The sequence below is a fragment of the Cynocephalus volans genome, chromosome 6 (genome assembly GCF_027409185.1).
Source record: "Cynocephalus volans isolate mCynVol1 chromosome 6, mCynVol1.pri, whole genome shotgun sequence".
NCBI lineage: Eukaryota > Metazoa > Chordata > Mammalia > Dermoptera > Cynocephalidae > Cynocephalus > Cynocephalus volans.
Genome location: NC_084465.1, coordinates 99,683,953 through 99,704,858, shown reverse-complemented (window position 1 = coordinate 99,704,858; position 20,906 = coordinate 99,683,953). Strand labels below are relative to the sequence as shown.

The 20,906-nt window shown below is 48.9% G+C and overlaps 1 protein-coding gene across 1 annotated transcript in view; it reads right to left on the bottom strand.

The window, feature by feature from the left end:
• DNAAF8 (dynein axonemal assembly factor 8) overlaps window positions 1–20,906 on the bottom strand; it is a 32,089-nt gene that overhangs the window by 7,243 nt on the left and 3,940 nt on the right. The window contains 5 exon segments of the mRNA XM_063099569.1: window positions 12,077–12,184; window positions 12,606–12,743; window positions 13,840–13,978; window positions 15,439–15,562; window positions 17,640–18,146. Coding sequence (XP_062955639.1) covers window positions 12,077–12,184; window positions 12,606–12,743; window positions 13,840–13,978; window positions 15,439–15,562; window positions 17,640–18,146 — 1,016 coding nt within the window.

Sequence of the window (20,906 nt, the reverse complement as noted above, 5' to 3'; positions counted from 1 at the left end):
GCCCTTAGAGCAAGCATTTTTGCTGTGTTACAATTTTCATATCCACACCAGAGACTTTTTAGTCCTGTGAAAGTTTTCTGTTTATTCCAAAGCTTAACATTTCTATGTGCAATTCTAAAAGGTTAGGCTATTCCTAAGCTACAAGGCTTTGGCCTTCCTAAAACTACAGGGCTGTGGCCCCACTATGCTTCAGCCTAAACTAAAGGGCTTTGGCCCTTCTAACAGCTAAGGACTGTGGTCCTAGTAAGCTAAAGGTTAAATCCCTCTGATGTTAGTATCCTCCACAGGTCCTGCTGTCTTCCAGCCTTCTGCACTGCCTTCAGCCTGAAGATATTGAATTTGAGGGCAATGACACCAAATACTGTGCATGCAAAGACGATGACTTTGAACATCAAGAAACATTTATAGTAGATCAGGGAATCAAAGAGGAAAAAAACAAAGAAAACAGGTTTGGTAGCCGGGACATTCCCACCGCCAAGACTCCCTGCCTTCCCAACCACCAGAGCCCCCTGCACCACCTCTGGCCTGAAGATATTGAATTTGAGGGCTGTGAGACCTATTAGGTCGAATGAGAACCCTTTCGGCCACGCCCCATCATGGCACTGGCTACCATTCTCTTCCGCCTTCTCCTTCCCACCGGCACCACAATACCTTCCTGCCGGCATGAATCGCACGCCAATCAGCACAGGCTCCCTGCTCCTGGTCCCTTAGCAACGCAATCCATCCAATCCCTGAACACCCCGTGTTCTCAGCAAACCTATCAGCTCTCTTCTAACCCTATAAAAGCAGATGTGCCTGCTGAATAAAAAACCTCTGGCGAGCTGCCTTGCGTTTGTGTCTCATCCTTTAACTGGTGCTGAATTTTATTCCTTTCATTGGTGCCAAAACCCGGGACGGGATTGTCCACTGTGGACCCCATCTCCATCTCAACCAAGGCAGCTCGCCCTTGTCCACCTTTTTGGGCGCTGGCTCTTCGCACTCACCACTGCTTCCACCCTTAGGTAAGTCTCCCTTATAAGGCTGCCACCCTCCTCTGGGCTACAGCAGAGCAGTTAACCAACAAGGCTCTGACTCCCTTAAGAGATGTAAAGTTACACCCCATTAAGACCTTTATGGTTGTGATGGAAACTCTGGCTATCCACTCCCTTCTCTCCAGGAGCCTTTGAGTGTGAGGGTTCAGGGTGGAGGCTCCTTTCTGCTTCTCTCTCTCTCTCTCTCTCTCTGGATGCTAAAACGGGTTCCAAAAATCCTAGTACTGGGTTCCTCGTGGCCTCCGGCACTGTGCCTCCTGGGAGCTTGAAGTGTGGGTGACGACCCTCACTCTCCTCCTAATCTGGTTCCTATAGAACCTCCGTGGCTCACAAACTCCTCGGGGACGCCTCCTGGATTTTGCTGACCCACTTCTGGCCCGGGGATTCATTTCCTCGTTTTCTCCTTTTCTCTTCCTCTTGATTTCCTTATCTCTGTCCACTTCACAATGGGAGCCTCCTCATCCCTTCCAGAAACCCTGCCCCTCAAATGCTTACTCAGAAACCTTACTGTACTCTCCCTTACACCAGATATTAAGCCAAAGCTCTTGATCAGATTTTGCACTCAAGATTGGCCCCAGTACCCCCTGGACAACCAAAACCATTGGCCTTTTGAGGGATCCCTAGACCCAGACCTCCTTGGCGACCTTTTTAACTACTGCCAGCGCCTCAAAAAGTGGAAGGAGATCCCCTATGTGGAGGCCTTTCGCCTCCTCAGACAAAATCCCTATCTTTGTTCTTCATGCTCTCCATCCCAAGTCCTCCTGACCTGTAAGTCTCCACCCCTTCTTGACCCTCCTACTTTCGATCCTGCGGACTCTGCCATCTTCCATTTCAGCTTCCCCTTCCACTCCAATTCCACAGCTGCCCTCCCCCGTTTCCCCTCCTCCTGCAAAACCTTTTAGTCCTCCACAGACTAGAGCACAGGGGCTCCCTCGGGTCCCTCCCACTATTGCACCACTTCGAGAGGTGGCTGGTCCAGAAGGGGTAATCAGAGTTCATGTACCTTTTTCCATCACTGATCTCACACAATTAGAGACGAAACTGGGCTCCTTTGTCACTGACCCCACCACCTATGTTAGGGAGTTTCAGTGGATCCTGCAGGCTTACAGTCTCACACACCATGACATATACATGTTGATAGCTAACATTCTCCTTCCTGAGGAGCGAAGGCATGTATGGGAATTGGCCCAAGCCCATGCAGACGAAACACACAGGACTAATCCTAACCACCCTACAGGTCCCAATGCAGTTCCAGAACAGGATCCCCAATGGGATTATAACACCCCTATTGGCATAAATTCCCGTGATGTTTTCGCTTCCTGCCTTGTAGCCAGCCTCAAACGGGCTGCTCAAAAAGTTGTAAATTTCCAAAAGGTGCAGGAAGTAATACAGAAAAAGGGAAGAAACCCCTTCCAAATTTTTTAGACAGGTTAACCAAGGCCCTTCAACAATATACCAATCTAAACCCAGAAACCTCAGATGGTTGTCATGTTTTAATGATCTATTTCCTAGCCCAGAGTTACCCTGACATTAGGGCTAAATTAAGAAAGCTAGAGCAGGGGCCCGCTACTCCTCAGACTGAAATTCTTATGGTGGCTTTTAAGGTTTTTCATAATAGAGAGGAGGAAAAGGAACGTCGCAAGCAGAGAGCTGATCAGGCAAATTCTCAGATGTTTGCACAAATAATCCAAGGACAGCCGCAACCCAGGCGCCCACAAACCCATAAGCTGCCCCCTGGAACCTGCTTTAAATGCGGAAAAGAGGGACATTGGGCAAAAGCCTGCCCCTCTCCTCGGCCTCCAACCACTCCCTGTCCCAAATGCCACAAAAGGGGCCATTGGGGATCTGATTGCCCTGCCACCCGAAGGGGAGAGGGGCCAATCACCCCACAATCTAAGCCCGACCTGTTGGGACTAGCAGGAGAAGATTGACGGGGCCCTGGGTCTCTGTTCCCGACCATGACCATCACGACACAGGAACCCAAGATGTGGCTTGTGGTGGATGGGCGCCCCCTTTCCTTCCTCTTAGACACCGGAGCCACTTTTTCGGTCCTGAGGGAGTTCTGGGGCCCAACTACACCTTCCACCTCTCCTATTGTCGGGGTAGGAGGTAATCAGATTTTCCCTCGTAAAACCCCCCTATTAACATGCACCATGCAAGATGTTTCCACACCCTTCTCACACTCCTTCCTTGTCATGCCCCAATGTCCCATCCCTCTACTGGGAAGAGATATTCTCTCCCTTCTCGGGGTTACGATCAGCATCACCTCCCATGCCTCGCCTACCACACAGTTTTTTATAGCACTCCTGGCCGACGACTCGGACTCACGGCCTCCTTTTCCAACATTAACTGAGCCTGTCAACACAGTTGTCTGGGACATGTCAAGCCCCTCCACTGCAAAGTGTTCTCCAATACACATTAGGCTTAAGGACCCCACTAAGTTTACATGCCAGGCCCAGTATCCCCGGACCACCACAGCTCTTCTTGGCCTTTGCCCCATCATTCAGGATTTACAAAAAAAGGGCCATCCCCGGCCCACTCACTCGCCTTTCAACACCCCTATACTAGCTGTAAAAAACCTAATGGGACCTATCGCTTGGTGCAGGATTTGCACCTCATTAACTCCTCAGTCATCCCTATTCATTCCTTAGTGCCCAATATCTATACCCTCTTTTCTAACATCCCAGCCACCAAAACCCATTTTTCGGCTTTGGATTTAAAGGATGCTTTCTTCTCTATACCTCTAGCGCCAAGCTCTCAAGATATTTTTGCTTTCACTTGGACTGATCCTCACAGCCGACACTCCCGACAATTTACCTGGACTGTTCTCCCACAGGGATTTCGGGACAGTCCTCACATCTTTGGCCAGGTTTTAGCCCAGGATCTCACTGATTTTTATACCAACCACCCGATTCCATACTTCTTCAGTATGTAGATGACCTTCTCTTGTGCAGTCCCTCGTGGGAGCAATCTCAAACAGATACCGCTCACCTGTTAAATCACTTAGCTAATAAAGGATATTGGGTCTCCCCACATAAAGCCCAAATTTCCCAGTCAATGGTAACCTACCTCGACTTTCTCCTTTCCCCAGGGAAAAAGTCAATTACGCTTAACAGAAAACAACTTCTCATGGGCCTTCCCATTCCCCAAACAAAGGCTGAAATATTGTCATTTTTGGGATTAGCTGGATACTTCAGAGCCTGGGTCCCAAATTATTCCCTCCTGGCCAGACCTCTGTATAACCTAACTAAGGGTCCCCCTGATGAACCCCTACTCTCCTCCCCCCGCCATCCCTTTTTAAAATTGTGACAGACCCTTGTACAGGCACCGGCACTTCATCTCCCTGATCTCTCTAAACCTTTCTTCTTGTACGTCCATGAGAAGGGCGGACAGGCACTCAGGGTGTTGGGACAAAATTATGGGCCCACCTTTGCTCCCGTAGCATACCTTTCTAAGCAGTTAGATCCCATCATCCGTGGATGGGCACCCTGCATAAGGGCCCTAGCTGCCGGAAAGCTCTTACAAAAAGAGGCATACAAATTAACTTTCGGGGCACCATTAACTATCCATTCCCCCCACCACTTAAAGGATCTCCTGACATACAAGGGACTTCAATCCCTCCCTCCGTCCAGGGTTTTGTCCCTTCTCACCTCCTTCCTCGAAAACCCTGACATCACCTTTCTTCCATGCCCCCCCTTAAATCCTGCCACTTTACTTCCCATACCTTGTCCTTTCGGTATAGGCACCCCTTCCCATGATTGCCTGGAGGCCCTAGAAAAACTTCCTGCCCTGTCACTCCTCTATTTCAGAAGGACCTCTCTCTCATCCTGATTACATTTGGTTTACGGACGGTAGTTCTTTCAGACAGGACTCTGCCCATTATGCAGGATATGCACCGAAATCATAGAAGCCAAACCCCTACCCCCCCAGGCACTACCAACCAACAGGCTGAGCTTATAACAGTTACAAGAGCCTGTATTTTAGCCCAAGGTAAATCCCTCACGCTTTACACTGACTCCAAATATGTTTTCCACATCCTGTTGTCCCATGCTGCTGTGTGGAGGGAATGCGGCCTACTCACCACAAAAGGAAACTCAATCACTAATTCATCCCTTATCACCAAACTTATAGAGGCCTCTCGTCTGCCCATCTGGCTAGGAGTAGTTCACTGCAAGTCTCATCAGAAAGTCAACTCCCCTATCACACAGGGCAATTCAAGGGCCGACACAGCTGCACGAACAGTGGCCATGAATCTCGAACATAAACCTGCTCACCTTTTAGCCGCCCTCACTGACATACCCACCGCGGACAATACGGCCCTGTTCCAGCTTCTACATGCTCTCTTCCACACTAACCCCTAAACTTTAACCATCTTTTTACAAACTTTCTTTACACTCACCCCTTTAGATAGAGCCCTCCTACAGGAAATTTCCCTTACTTGTAAAGTCTGCCAGCGCACTAACCCCAACACTCCTTTAAAACCTAAACCTTTCCCCTCCCACCAGGCCAGAGGTCACACACCTGCAGCTGATTGGCAGGTGGATTTCACTAACGTGCCGCCTGTACGACGGACCAGATATCTCCTAGTGTTTGTAGATACCTTCTCTGGATGGATAGAGGCCTTCCCCACATCTAATAAAAGGGCTATTACAGTGGCATCCATCCTTCTCTCTCAGATTATCCCTAGGTTTGGAATGCCCACTTCATTACAGTCAGACAATGGTCCTGAGTTTATCTCTCAGATTACCTAGAAAGTTTCCCCAACTCTCTCTTTTCAGTGGCACTTACACTGTCCCTATTGTCCCCAGGCTTCTGGAAAGGTAGAGAGATCCAACAGAACTCTTAAAAATATTTTATCAAAATTATCCTTAGAACGACACCTGGACTGGGTTCAGCTACTCTCATTGGCCTTACTCAGGATAAGGGCTCTTCCAAAACAACCCTCTCTGTTGTCTCCTTTTGAAATAATGTATGGGCGTCCCCTCTTACCTCCAGGGCTCACTCCCTCACAGGGTCCAATACCGCCAGACCTCAATTTACCTCTCCTTTTCCATCTCCGCTCTGAACTTTGGAAATTTCAAGATTGGCTTCTTCCTGACCCTGCTTCCTCTCAAAACTTCTTGACTCTCCACCCTGGACACCTAGTATATTACAACTCCCCGGAAGAAAAAGGACCTCTCACGCCCAAGTGGGAGGGCCCCCACCCAGTTATTCTTTGCACTCCTACAGCCGTCAAACTCCCTTTACCTGGTAACCGTTTTACTCCCTGGATTCACATTTCTAGATTCCCCACCGGCATCCAGGATATCTCAGAAGAATCCCGAGGCTTCCCTCCATCTACTCCTTCTCCCTCTTATTCTTGTACTCCGGACCCATCTAATCCCATGAAATTGTGATTTTCCCGCCTTCCTGCCCCTCCTCTCATCAACCACAAGGATGCTCCCTTTTAGCAATTTTAACACTTTTAATATCCTCCTCCTCTTTCTCTTTATACTTCCTCAAAGTTCCTCTTCTTCTCCGTCTTACATATGGAGATTTAAGCTGAGAGAGTCATACACACACACAAAAAACACCAAAGTCACCCATTTGGCCACTACTCCATCAAAGGTTGCTCCAAGGCTGTCACTATCACTCTTTCCAATTCCTAGTTAAACAAGCCAACCACCCTTACCTTTGCTTCCTCTTTGATCAGACCCCCGATTACTGCCGCTGGTGGCCTGACACCTATGGCGGCTGTCCGTATTGGTAATGTAAGATCCACTGGGGGTTAGGGTATATGGGACAGCCTACTGGTAGGAGACTTTTTCAGTGTGATGGCAAACGACAGTGTTCTTTAACCATCCAGGACCCATGGGAGAGCCGATGGGCTACCAGGGTCCTTGCTTCTGTTTACTGTAATGGCTATGCTTCACACCCCTGCGGAACTTTTGAAATATCCCGTGAGTATGTTCCTCTTCATGACCCTATATCTCTTGTCTCTACAGACATAAAACATCATGAACAGAACATCATATCCTCTTTAGAAAATGCCCCTTCCCTTCATGCCTCGTGCTCCCCTATATATACTTGGTTACAGATCATCTCCGATACCCTGTCCTTTTTAAACCAGACTGTTCCATCCATTTCCCCCAAAAATTGCTTTTTGTGTGCCTCCTTGGCTCGCCCTCTACTTGCCGCTGTCCCAGTCAACAACACCGACTCCTTCCTTCGTCCAAACCCTTCCCAGGCCCCACTGCCCTCTTCACCCCTACCCAATGTTCCTTTGTGGGAGCCTGAGGACGGCAACCACACCCTCCTCCCTAGAACATGCCTTTGTGGTCCCACTATTTCCAAATCTTTCAATGACCCCTTTTGCCAATACAGTCTTAACATCACAAATACCATTCATGCATCGCCTGGAACCTTTTTTTGGTGCAACGGAACCCTTATCACCACTTTCCTCCCCAACATAACTTCTCCTTGCCTTCTCGTAACTGTTGTTCCCCAGCTCACCCTATACACCAGTTCACAGATGTTTCACCTTCTTAATCCCCCAGACCAACAGAAAAGAGCGGCTTTCCTCCCTATCTCGGTTGGTATGTCTTTAACCATTTCCGTCGCCAGTGCCGGCCTCTCGGGAGGAGCCCTGGGCCACTCTCTGTGGGCTGTCTAAGATATTAAATCCAGGTTAGAAAGGGCCCTCACATCCACGGCAGAATCTCTAACCTCCCTACAAAAACAAATAACTTCTTTGGCCCAAGTGACCCTCCAGAACAGGAGAGCCCTTGATCTGCTCACAGCGGAAAAAGGTGGCACCTGCCTCTTCCTAAGAGAAGAATGTTGTTATTATATTAACGAATCGGGTGTGGTAGAAAATAACATCATTAAACTCACTGAATTAGCTACCAGCCTGCCTGCCCCACCCGACTCCAGCCCATTCTCCTCTCTAATGTCCAACCCTCTCCTAACCTGGGTTTGGCCCATCCTTGGCCCCCTCTCTGTAATCCTACTGGTATGCCTTTTTTTACCTTGTATACTCAAGTTTTTACAAACCCAAGTGGGCAAAATTTCTAACCAGACTTTTAACCAGCTTTTACTTAGAAACTACCAGCTCCTAGCTACTGATGAACCCTCCGCCTCTTCTCGGAAACTCCTCACCACATTCTGATGAAACATACAGGACACGATGGATTGCCTTCCTAGATGCCCTTTCCTCTGACGCCTGGCTACTACACCTGGTTTTTACACATCAGGAGTGGACTCAACAGATTATCGACTTATGGCTGCAGGGACCTTTCATCCATTTCACCCCCAGGAGGTTCTTTTATATTCCACCATATTATGGCGTCTCCTGACCATATTCCTCCCTGACACTCCATCCCCTTCCCAAATGACGCCCCCTACCAGCAGGAAGTAGCCAGAAAGATAAGTGTCGCCCTTTTCCTAACAAAACAAAAAGGGAGGAATATTAGGTCGTATGAGAACCCTTTCGGCCACGCCCCATCATGGCGCTGGCTACCCTTCTCTTCCGCCTTCTCCTTCCCACCGGCGCCACAATACCTTCCTGCCGGCGCGAATCACACGCCAATCAGCACAGGCTCCCTGCTCGTGGCCCCTTAGCAGCGCAATCCATCCAATCCCCGAACACCCCGTGTCCTCAGCAAACCTATCAGCTCTCTTCTAACCCTATAAAAGCAGATGTGCCTGCTGAATAAAAAACCTCCAGCGAGCTGCCTTGTGTTTGTGTCTCATCCTTTAACTGGTGCTGAATTTTATTCCTTTCAAGACCCAGTACTGTGAAGGCAAAGACAGTGATGTTGAACATCAAGGAACATTTATAGATGATGAGGAAAGGAACAAATAAGGAGGTTTGGTAGCCAGGGACTTCCCACCAAATGGAGCCCCCTCCTTCCTGCCCATGGGAGCCACCACTGTCCTGTCCACCAGAGTGGCAGTCCTCCCGCCAACCCGGGCGCACTGCCTTGTTTCACAATTTTGAGTGTGTGATTCCCCCAACCCAGCCACATGCACATCCATTTGGCCCTCAAACATCATGCTGGGGTCGAATTTGATGTGATGATTTCTGTCAACCACGGCTCTGACAGCACTCCAGCCTACTACAGGAGTGCCTTAGTGATGGGTCCAGAAGAGTGACAAAGATGTTCAGGAGGTACTTCAGGTGCTTCGACTATGGCAGGCAGCACATCAAGCCTGAAGTCATTGAACTTAAGGGTGATGACCACAAAGACCATGACAGCAAAGACTGTGACAGCGAAGACCATGACATTGAAGACCATGGCAGGGAAGATCGTGACTGCAAATACTGTGACACTGAACATCAGGAAACATTTATAGATGATGAGGAAAGCAAAGAGGAGAAGAATAAAAGCAGAGTTGTAGAAACAGCTGCAGAGAAGACACTAGAGATGAAAAAGAAACACGAAAAACTTATGAAAACAAAAAAGAAGCAATATTGCAGCTCAGGTCAGGTGGGGAGACATGGCACAGCAGTGGCTTCGAAGTTACCACAGCTGCCAAGGCAGGGAAGGCAGCATACCTGCTGAAGGGAAGGGCGATGGAAGGACAGCTGCTGAAGGGGACCTTTAGAGGAAAACGGGTGGCAGAGCTTAGGTGCTGTCAGCTGACGCAGACCCTGCACATGGCCAACTGGCTGGAACTGCAGCCTAAAGTGCTCTTGGGTTTTCATGTGAGGGCCTCACTGTAACCTGGGTCCTGGCAGCAGATTTTCTTCCATCCCTTCTCCCTTCAGTTACAGGAACATTGCAGCAGCATAGAATACCTATATGCTAACTGATTTGGTTTTTGTAAAGCTAATCCTTTTTCATATTTATACTTTCATACATTGTTGTAATCCTAACGTACTATTATATTTTTGGCTTTTTTTTTTTTTACTTAAAAGCACATTTTATAGCATGAGTATGCAAGTTTGGAGTCTGGGCAGGGCTGCCGTCTGCTTCAAGATGGCACCTTGTTCCTGGGTGGGCAAAAAGGGGCCAAAGTCACTCCCTCATGCCATTTTGTAAGGGTGCTGATCCCATCCATGAGGGGTTCACCTTCATAATTACCTAAAGGCCCTCTCTCTTAATACTAACACTCTCTGCCATTGTGCGGGTACATTTCAGTGGGGAGACAGAAAATAAACAGAGCTATTACAAAAACAAAAAAACAAAAAAACCCAACTGATGGATAGTTCTAGAAAGAATATCGGACCAGAGACGTTCTTATCAAGAGAGCTCTCCAGTGGAGTTGGGCTAATCTCCCAGTTGGCATGGGAGAGAACATTCTGGTTTCAGAGCCTGGACCCGCAACACAGCTGTTTACTGAATACTTTCTACGTGCCTGACTCTGGAATCCTTTGAGGTAGGCACTAAAATTACCCCGTTTCTACACAAAGACGTCAAGGTGTGGCAAGACAGTGATTTGCTGAAGGTCCCCAGGTAGTAAGAGGAGCAGCCTGGATTTGAGCCCAGGTCGGCTGACTCCAGAGCTGCAGGGCAGGTGGTAGGTGCTCAATTTGCCCAGCACGGAGAGGCCCTGGTGCCCACCGCCATGAGACGTGACCAGAGCTGCTCCCTGCTCCCCAGACCAGAAGGTGCTTGCATGGCCAACACACCAACCTAGACTCCATACCCCTGAGAAAGGCAAACACCTGCCAAGAGGTGTTGCCAAGAGAAGGAAAGAGGCACTTTGATGCCCAGATGCAAACACAGAAAAGCCAGAGCACTTCCAGAAGCATGTTCCCTGGCTCTCAGGATGCTCAGCCCTTGCCATTCAGTGCATTTTACTTACTCACTTATTTTTTGGCTGGCTGGTACAGGGACCGAAGCCTGGACCTTAGTGATTAGCACCATACTCCAACTAGTTGAGCTAACCAGCAAACCTCACAGTGCTGCATTTTGGCTTTATGAATAAGACCCCAAAAACATAAGAAACAAAAGAAAAAAATAAACAAATGGGATTATGTCAAACTAAAAGGCTTCTGCACAGCAAAAGACAATTAATGGAGCATGTCAGAGGCTTCTGACAGGAGACCCGATGAACACTTCTCAATCCAAATTTTCCTTCCCATTCTTTCCTGTACTCCCTAATCACATGCCACATTAGGGAAGAGCTGCAGGAGACCCTGACATTCCTGAAGGGTGGGATCCCAGGCTGTACAGTTCTGCAGACGCTAGACGCTGCCCTGGCCTGTAATTGATTCCCGCTGGCCCAGTGACCATGGCATGGGGGCCTCCCTTGCGTCCAGGGCCCCAGCTGCATCTGAACTGATGTTTCCCTCTTTAAATCACCCAAGCCCTTCAGTTCCAGCTAACAGCCATCACTTCATTCCACCCTACGCTCTCTCTTTACTTCCATGTTATCAGTAGCTGATAGTTTGGATGTGTCATCTCCACCAAAACTCATGTGGAAATTTGGTCCCCAGTGAGGCAGTGCTGGAAACTGAGTCATGGGGGCAGATACCTCATGAATGGATTAATGCTTTCCCCGGGAAAGGGGGCTTAATGAGTGAGTTCTCACTCTATTAGTTCCTGCGAGAGCTGGTTGTTTATAGGACCCTGGCACCTCCTCTCTCTCTTGCTTCCTCTCACCATGTGATCTGCTTGTAGCCAACGCCAGCTGCCTGCCACTTTCTGCCATGAGAAGAAGCAGCCTGAGGCCCATGCCAGATGCAGCTGTCCCAGAATCGTAAGCCAAATAAACCTCTTTTCCTTATAAATTACCCAGTCTCAGGTAATTCTGTTATAGCAACCCAAAATGGACTAATACAGTAGCATAAGCAAAATCCATTCCGGGAGCTACTTTTCAGAAAGGAAACATATAAAGCTCTCCTCAAGAGCAAGCTAGAGTGTTCTGATGGTGTCCGAGGCACAGCAGGCCAGGCTGGGAGATGGGTGCTGGGTGCTATCTGGGCTCCCACAGCCCGTCCCCACCCTCTGCCCTTAGGGTGCAAGACCCAGAGCTGAAAGCTCGCCAGGTCAGGGACTTGCTGCAGAAAGCGGGGATCTGGATCAGCGCAAGGTGTGGAGAGGCCCCTTTGTGGTTACCGTAGTCCCCGGGAGGAGGGAGATGCCTGTGCCACTGGGCCCTGCTGGTCTCCCAGAGCCGCTGTCTCCTCTTCCTCCTCCTCAGTGTCAGAGGAACTGTGGCTGGAGCTGGGGAGGAGAGGAAATGCATTTGTGGCACGTGCCCCAGTCCATCCGGCCAGGCCCTGCTCCCGCCAGGGACTTGGAGCACTCAGGTTACCCTGGCGACCCATGGCAGGAGGGCAGCAGCTGGAAGGGCTGTCGGACCTCCTGCCAAGTGGCAGAGGGAGGTACAGGGTGATGCACTCCAGCCTGCACAAAGTTAGCTCAGAGCTTAGCCCAGGAAGGTGGACTTCTGCCCCTCTTCATCCCTTCTGCAGGGGCCACATGGGATTGGTGGCCAGTCCCTATTCCTGGCTAAAAGCACTTCTCAACCTAGCAGTGTTCCAGGCTTTCCAAGTCCCTATTTCTCCTCAGTAGGAACCAGCAGAGGCCTCCATGCAGCTTGGTAAGGTGGGGATTCTGCCACAGGTTGTCATGCTGTCTGTACCTTTCCGGGGACTTGTGGTCTGGTGGCTCTGTCTGACGCAGATCGATGAAGATGGTGGGAGGCTCCATCTTCAGCCTCATGCCCTCAGCCATATTCCAGTCCAGCTCAGCCCAGCAGCCTGGCTTCATTGAGGCACATCTGAGAGGAGAAAAGCAGAGTTGCCGAGTCTCTTCTCTGTGATTCCTGTTGTCTGATTCATGATGCTCAGGGCTGCCACTGAATGAGTGCCCACTGTGTGTCAGCAGGCACTTCCAACGTGTCTACTCTTTTACTCTTCAGAAACACCCTTGAGCTTTAGGCCAGCACCGTCCAATATGGTAGCCACTTACCACAGGCGGCTTTTTATTTTATTATTTTTCAAAAAACTTTTTAAAAGATGACCGGTAAGGGGATCTCGACCCTTGACTTGGTGTTATCAGCAGCACACTCTCCTGAGTAAGCCATGGGCCAGCCCAACACAGGTGGCTTTTTAAATGTACACTTAAGCTAATTAAAATCAAATGAATAAAATAAGAATTCAGTGCCTCGGCTGCACTAGCCACTTTCCAAGTGTTGGTAGCCTGTGTGGCCAGTGGCCACCATATTGGAGACCGCAGGTGTAGCCATTTCTATTAGCTACTTTTGGTTGCCAGGCACAGAAACCCTCTCCAATTAGCTCAGGCAAAAAGGGGAATTCATTGGCTCTCAGATTCCTAAAAAGGGCAGAAAAATCAAAGTGTGGGAAGGGAAGGGCCCTGTCTCTATCTCTGCCTCCCCCAGCTTCACTCTCTGTTACTGCAGCTTGCCTTTCTTCAGGTGGCAGGACAGGTGGCAGCATACAGCCCTTGGATCCCTACAGAGACACAGAGATTGGAAAGTCCCAGGGGAAGGCTCTGATTGGCCTTGTCAGGGTCACATGTCCACGGCTGGACCAATCAACTCTGGCCAGAGGGGCAGGATCATGGGACAACCCTCTTGCTCCCAGGGAGGCCATATGGACAATGAAGGGAGGGTTCCCAGAGGTTTGGGGAAAGAGGGTTCTGACAGGATCTGCCATTAATGGCCAGGGAGAGTTAATCTCTCTGAGCCTCAGTCTCTTATCCTCAGATAATAGCAGCACCTGTCTGATCAGATTCTTGAGACTGAATGAGAAAATGCACATAAATGCCCTACCTGTAGCAGGTCCAATCACTGCGGCACAATCATGTGCCACTTCTAAAGAAATGAAGGGGCTGAGGCTCGCAAGAAGTCCCACCTGCTTCCAGCCTCCTCCTCCGTGTCCCAGGCTGTGCTGGCAGCCACCTTCCAGGCAGAGGCAGAGGCTCTGGACTGTGTGGCACACAGGAGGGCCAGCCGTTCCATCAGCCTGTCCTGGGCACTCGGTGCAGTGTGGTCTGAGAAGGGCCAAAGAAGAGGGGCTGCTCAGCGGGGACTCAGCCTCCGTGTGACTTACAGCAGCTCAAGCCTCCTTGGGTCTCCTTGTGTGAGTGGGCCTCAGACTCATCCATTGCCCCCACCCTCACTACTCAGCCCTCTCTGAGGACCCCGGCTGCAGCTCAGCAAGGCCGAGGGGAGCAGTATGTCTTCATGAGCAGGAGCTGCTGTGTGTGAGCTTGTGAAGTAGGGGGGGACTTATTATTGGAGTTTCTCTCTCTTCCTTACTCCCCAGTCCCACCAGTAACCATTATTAACAATTCTCTGTACTTTTTTTTAGTAGCAATGGGATCATCCTCTATAGATTTTTTAAACTTTATAAATTACATAATTTATGTATATTTATATATAATTTATATTTTTATATATTATATATTATGTTATTCCACATTAAATATATAGATTTCCCTCACTGAGCTGCAGTGCATTCTATGCTATAACTGATTTAGCTAGATTCCTATGGAATGAATATGGGTTGTTTCCAATATTTTCACAAATTTAAACAACACTGCAACCAACATCTTTCAATATGCCTCTTTACTCTCTAGGGTGAGTATGTATTTAGGCCATATCTTTGGGGTGGAATAGCTTGACCAAAGGGTTATGTGCCTTTAAAATAGAGAACAGACTCTGCCACACTGCCCTCCAGAAAGGCTGTACCAGTTACATGCACGTGCATGCGCAGATGCACATATACACCTTACAGGAGGATCAGTTTCTCCACGTCCTGCCATCACAGTGTGAATGACAAACATTCAAAACAATGCTTAAAACAGCACAGGGGCTGTCAGTCACCATGGGGGTCTTGGCTCAGGAACTGGAGGTTAGAAACCTGGCACTTGCCATGGCTCTCCTGCCTCAGACCTGCCTGTGTCCTGCTGTGGGCCCCAGTGGGTGGTGAGGGGGTGGGGAGGTTTCATGTTATCTGTAGAAGTGCCCAGAGCAAGAGCACAAGTGCAGCGACAGTGATGACTTCTTTAGCCTTCCTTTTTGAATGGGGAGGTAGGTGGATGCAGAAGAGCGTTTAGGAAAGAGACCAAATGCAGGACTCACCCCCGCTCCTCCCACGGAAGAAGGAGAGGAAGGGCAGAAGGCAGGCAGGCTCCAGGAGGTGGGGAGGAGAAAAAGGTGTAGGTCACACGGCAGGGACCATGTCTGAAGGTCCTTCCTGTGTCCCCAGGGCCTGGCCTATGCCTCGCACATACATAGTCATGGATATGTTGAATGAATGAATGAATGAATGAATGAAGTCTTCCAAAGACTGGCCACATGAGTGTGCAGGGCAGTGGGAGTCAAGCAAGCAGAGAGGAAACGTGGGCTGCAGGGCTGACTGTGCCCAGCCCACGGCCCTCTATTTTTGAAAGGCCCGGATGGAGCTGCTTGTGGGGATTCACTAGGGCTCTGGCATTCAAGGTCAAACCTCGGCTTTGGTGGTGGTCGGCTTTGGTGGCCCACCACACGCCTCCAGGTCCATGATTTCCCTGGTTGTCTTCTTGCCCCGCCAGACTCTGAAGGGTATAATCCAAATCCCACTCTTCAAGTTGCTGAAATAATTAAACCAGTGATTACAAGGGTATTACAGGGTCCCAGAGGCCTGCTTTCACAGCTGCTGGGAGCGACAGAGGTTGCCATGGGGAGTGGTGTGGTAGAAATCGGGGTTAAACGCATGCCAGGGTTGCAGATGGGCTCATCCACCATCTCAGTTACTGATCAAGTCCCCCAAGGTGGGGACTGCATTTCTTGCCACCTCCTGGCTACACCTCTTTTGGGTTAATACTTTTGGGCAAAAAGATGTTATTTGACCTGGAGGAAACCCAGGTCATTTAAAAACTATTTAGGTTCAAAATCTTTGGAGGTTAAAAAGTCTCTCTTTTAAGAAACAGATTGCTGTAGGCAAAACTGGAGGACTTGGCAAAGAGTGCTTTAGGGGCAGAGTGGGGAAGATGAGGAGGGAAGAAATAATCAAGAATTAATGTTTATTATATATGACCTTGCAACTTCTTGCAGCCTATGGGTAAGGAAAAATAAGTTTTTAAGGGGTGAACAGAAAGGAAAAAATGGTTTATTTAAACAGGAACGAAAAAGACTTCCATGTGTACTTTGGTGTCAGTTTTCTCTGAGTTGTTAAGAAAAATTATCCAAAATTTGTAAATAAGGCAGACAGAATTGCATGGCCTTTCACTGTCAGGCTGGAGCCCTTCCCAACAAACTCACTGTGGTGCTACGGCAAATGTCTGGAATCCTGTCGACATCACCAATTGTAGCACTCTTAATCCTGTTCATGACGCCAAATGTCTAGCTCCATGACCACACCAGTTGTTGGGCTCTTTTACCTGCTGGTAATCCTGCCGACTGGGCTGATTGTTGAGCTAAGGCTGGGTCTGGAGTTCCCAGACCCCTCAAGCCCATTCACAGAGTGGGTCACAAACCCTTCACACGCCAGGCTGGGTCACCAGACCCCACACACACCAGGCTGGGTCACCAGACCCCTTACACGCAGGTCTATGACCTAGGTAACCAGCCAAAAGGTCCCTGGAAGCCATAGGTTGGAAAGCATGGCTACGCCAGGCGGATGCTTGCCCGCCTGCTTCACTAAACTCTCTCTCTCTCTCTCACACTCTCTCTCTCTCTCCCCCCACCCCCCAAGAACATAATAGCAACAAAACTAAAAGATACATTGGTGCACATGCACACTAACTCCACACACACATACAATTTACTTACAAAGGATGTGCTAAAACCACACCCCACAGGACCGAGGTGAGGGCCCTGACCAAACTATTCTATTTTCCCAACACCCACCTTTCAGGGAAAGGCAACTTGGTTTGCACAATTGACCAGGGCCCCCTATTTCACAACTTTGTAAAACCAAGAAAAGATGGTTTTCTTTACTGTTCAGTAGATGAGCTAACCCCAAAGATAACAGTTGTGTTGGCCTGGATGAAGCTCTTTTTGCACACAATGGCAATTTTATCTCTCCATTCCTTTCTTTTCTTTTTCTTTCTTTTTTTTTTTTTTGGACCAGGTGCATTCCTTCCTGTTTTCCCATTGTCTTACAGAATCCAGATCCTCATAATCTTTTAAACTGGTTTTGTCAGCCTACAGGTTCCCTCATTAATGCACTAAATACAACCTTAACAGGTGCTCATAGTTGTACAAGGATGAGGTCTTTAACATGCTGAGAATGATGCTTTGACAGAGTCTGCTTCTATATTTTACATATGGTTGTATGTATTAATAAATGCATCTGGGACCAGTATTCCTTGATCTGATCCTTGCATCTGGGACCAGTATTCCTTGATCTGATCCTGTGACCTTGGCATTGTCAGCACCATGCTCTCCCAAGTGAGCTAATTGGCCAGCCCTTTTTTTCCTCTTTAAAGAAGGATGGAGTCCTCCTGCTCTTCTGTGATCCTGTTAACTCTACCTGAGGATGACATCTCTGCTGGGGACCTCATCTCCCACCTTGTCCCCCCGAAATAGGTACAGCTGCTCACTGGCTGGTGGATCTGGGACCATGAGCCTAAGGTACTAGTGTGCTAGTCCTCAAGCTGGTTCTAGTCCCAGCACTCTGGGAAGGGGACAGGCCCAAGGAGGAGCCAGGCAGTGGGAGTCACCTACCTTGAGCGAGAGCACGGGCCATCCTTCCCGAGGCACCTCCGGAGGTGGTTCTGGTCCATGAGCTGACTCTCCAGCCTGGCAGGACATCTCCTTCTCCTGGCTTTGGTCACTGCAGGCTGGGTCCCGGGCATCCCAGGTCACTTTCCGGAGTATGTCCTTCTCTATCATCTTCCTTCTCTCCCGTCGCAGGGCTCTGCGGTTCACAGGGTCTTGTGAGGCAGTGCTCGGGGGCTCTGTGTTCGGGTCCCCTTCATGGGGGGAGGGGGCAGCTTCTCCCTGCAGGCCCCAGGGAGGACTCTGGGATACTTTGGTGTTGAAGGACATGTTGGCAAGGTCTCCTTCCAGCCCCTCGGGGGTCTCCTCGGCCATCCTGAGAAGAGAGTTGATCTCATCGCAGCTCTCCAAAGGCCCACCAGGGTCCCTGCCTTCCCAGGAGATTGAATCCTTTGTCCTGGCATTCCATCCACTCCTGGGTTCTGCAGTGAATGCCATGGGCACCAGAACTGGCTATGGAGAAAATAGGTGTCCTTGGTTAGCATCCTCAGAAACATACATCGGGGAATTTTTTTCATGGTCAAATAGGAATATATCAAAATTTTCCATTTTAATCGTTTTTAAGTGTACAGTTCAGTGGCATTCATAACATTCAGTGTTGTGCAACCATCACCACTACCTATTTCCAAAACTTGCATCCTCCCAAACAGAAACTCAACTCATTAGCGGTCACTCGCCATTCCCCTCCCCATCCCCCAGTAACCTCTGATCTGCTTGCTGTCTTTGGATCTGCCTATCCTAGATATTTCATATAAGTGGAGTCATACAAAATTTGTCCTTTTGTGATCAGCTTTGTTGACTGAGCATAATGTTTTCCAGGTTCATGCATCTTTTAGCCTGGGTCAGTGCTCCATTCCTTTTTATGGAGGAAAAACATTCCACTGTATAGACAGAAGACCCCATTCTGTTTGTCCATCTACTGAAGGACACGGTTTGTTTCCAGTTTTTGGCCATTGTGAATAGTGCTGCAACGAACATCACCATACAAGAGTTCATTTTATTTTATTTTTTTATCTAAGGTAGGGAATTTAATTTTGTTTCTCCTAATGCTATACAATTTTCAAGTCTTTTGGAGGGGATTATCTTGCCTTTTGACTTCAGGTACCTGTAATTATATGCCACAGAGGCAGGCTGTGACTAGTGTTGAAGCTCATAGCTTGAACTGAACGGTGAAAGCAGCAGCCCCAGATGGAAACAGCAGGAACGACCACTGCAGACAGGCATGTGGTCCTCATTGGGAAGCTACCATTAAAACACATTAAACGTTAGGGCCAGCCTGTGGCTCACTCGGGAGAGTGTGGTGCTTATAACACCAAGGCCTTGGGTTCTGATCCCTACATAGGGATGGCCGGTTAGCTCACTGGGTGAGCGTGGTGCTGACAACACCAAGTCAAGGGTTAAGATCCCCTTACCAGTCATCTTTTAGAAAAAAAACAACAAAAAACATTAGGCGTTCGTCTTGCGAGAAGGGCTGGCTCGTTAGCTCAGCTGGTTAGAGTGTGGTGTTATAACACCAAGGTCAAGGGTTCAGATCCCCATACCAGCCAACCAGCTGCCCCGACCCCCCAAAAAAATAGAAGGCTAGAGCAGGACTTATTATTACAGCCAGTGGAGCAATATTTAAGTGACCAGTAATGACAAGAATAGCCACTGTTTATTACTTCCCTTCTATCTGGACAGCACAGATGACCTGTCACTGTCGCCCCTTTACAGATGAGGGAGCCAAGACTTGGACATGGTGGCCCCTATCCAAGCCCACACAGCTGTCAAGTGGGGGACCAGAGCAAGCCCACAGCCTTTCTATGAGTTGGTACAGACTTTCCCATCCCAGATTGCCAAAGGAAAAAAAAATTGTCCAGAATAGTTGCCAAAGTAACCGTAGAGTAGAAATGAAGCAAAAGGCTGTGGCTGACAGGCCCAAGCCTGGCCACAGGTGGGCAACTACTGCATCTCAGGGGGTCCGTGATATCCACCCGGTTAGGAGGCCGCAGGGCACCAGGTAGGAAACTCAGTCTGCCCAGAGAAGGGCCTGTTGGATGCAGATGCAGGTGTGCTGTGGATTGACTGAACTGTGTCCCCCAGAGTTCATGTAGTAGAGGCTTAATCTCCACTGTAACTGTTGAGGGTGGACCTATTATGGTAATTGAAAGGTGGGGCCTTGAAGAGGTGGTTGGATTGTAGGAACATGCCATGGTGAATAGATTAATAATGGTGGTCAGGGGTGTGGTTCTGAGGGCTTTAAAAGGAGAGCACTTGAGAAGTGAGACTCCTGGGTCACTGTTGCCACCACTAAGGCCTTCCTGGACTTTATACTTCCCAGCCTCCGAAACAGTAAGCAATAAATTTCATTTTCTTGTAAATTAAAAGAAAAAAAAAATGAAAAAGAAAACACAAAATAAAGTCACATGGAAATTGTTCCACTTGAACTTACCAGGGTCTTAGCTACCCTGGGAATTTCCCCCGTTTGGAGTTATTTCTGAACTGCTTCTAGGTATGGCTGGGCTGGTGGGTGATTTCTGTCATGGTGATGGGGAGGGAATCCTGCACTGACAGCTGGAAGTGGGAAGAGCCTCTATCTTTTCACAAGAAGAGCTGAACAGGCCCTACAGACTGGGGCCTGCCCAGTGATGAAAGCTAATGGATGGGTTCTATTTATAAGGCAGCACTTAATTTTAACCATTAACTTTAGGTCAAGTTCCTGGTCTTACCTGGGACTCTGGGAAATAGGGAGACAAGAGGTGGAAAATTTGCTCTGACATCTGGCAATTATGGCGACTACCAGGTCTAGAGAATGTATCATGGCATTTTCTGTTTCCTGAGTCTTCCCCACCTCCTCGCCAGGGTGCAGCTGGTGCCTGTGCTCAGGCGTTTACAGAGCACCTCCTTCCCTGACTCCCCACTGTGGCCTTCAGTAATTCAACAAATGTTTAGGGAGTTCCTGTTTACTTGCCAGGTTTGGATCTTGTAATGAGCCAGGTAGCCATGAAGTCAGCTGGGTTTATGAAAAGCAGTTGGGACAATGGTCAGACAGTTCAGGGTGCCATGGCAGAAAACAGGACAGGAAAGGTCAAGAGGAAGATCAGGGGGCAAAATCAGACAGAAAAGCAAGTCCCCACCCTGGCTCTAAGTGTGCTGGGCCCCCTGGGAGAGGGAATGCATGGCTGTCAGATGTTGGGCACCTGAATGTCACGGGTTGTACCTGGAGAAAGAAGG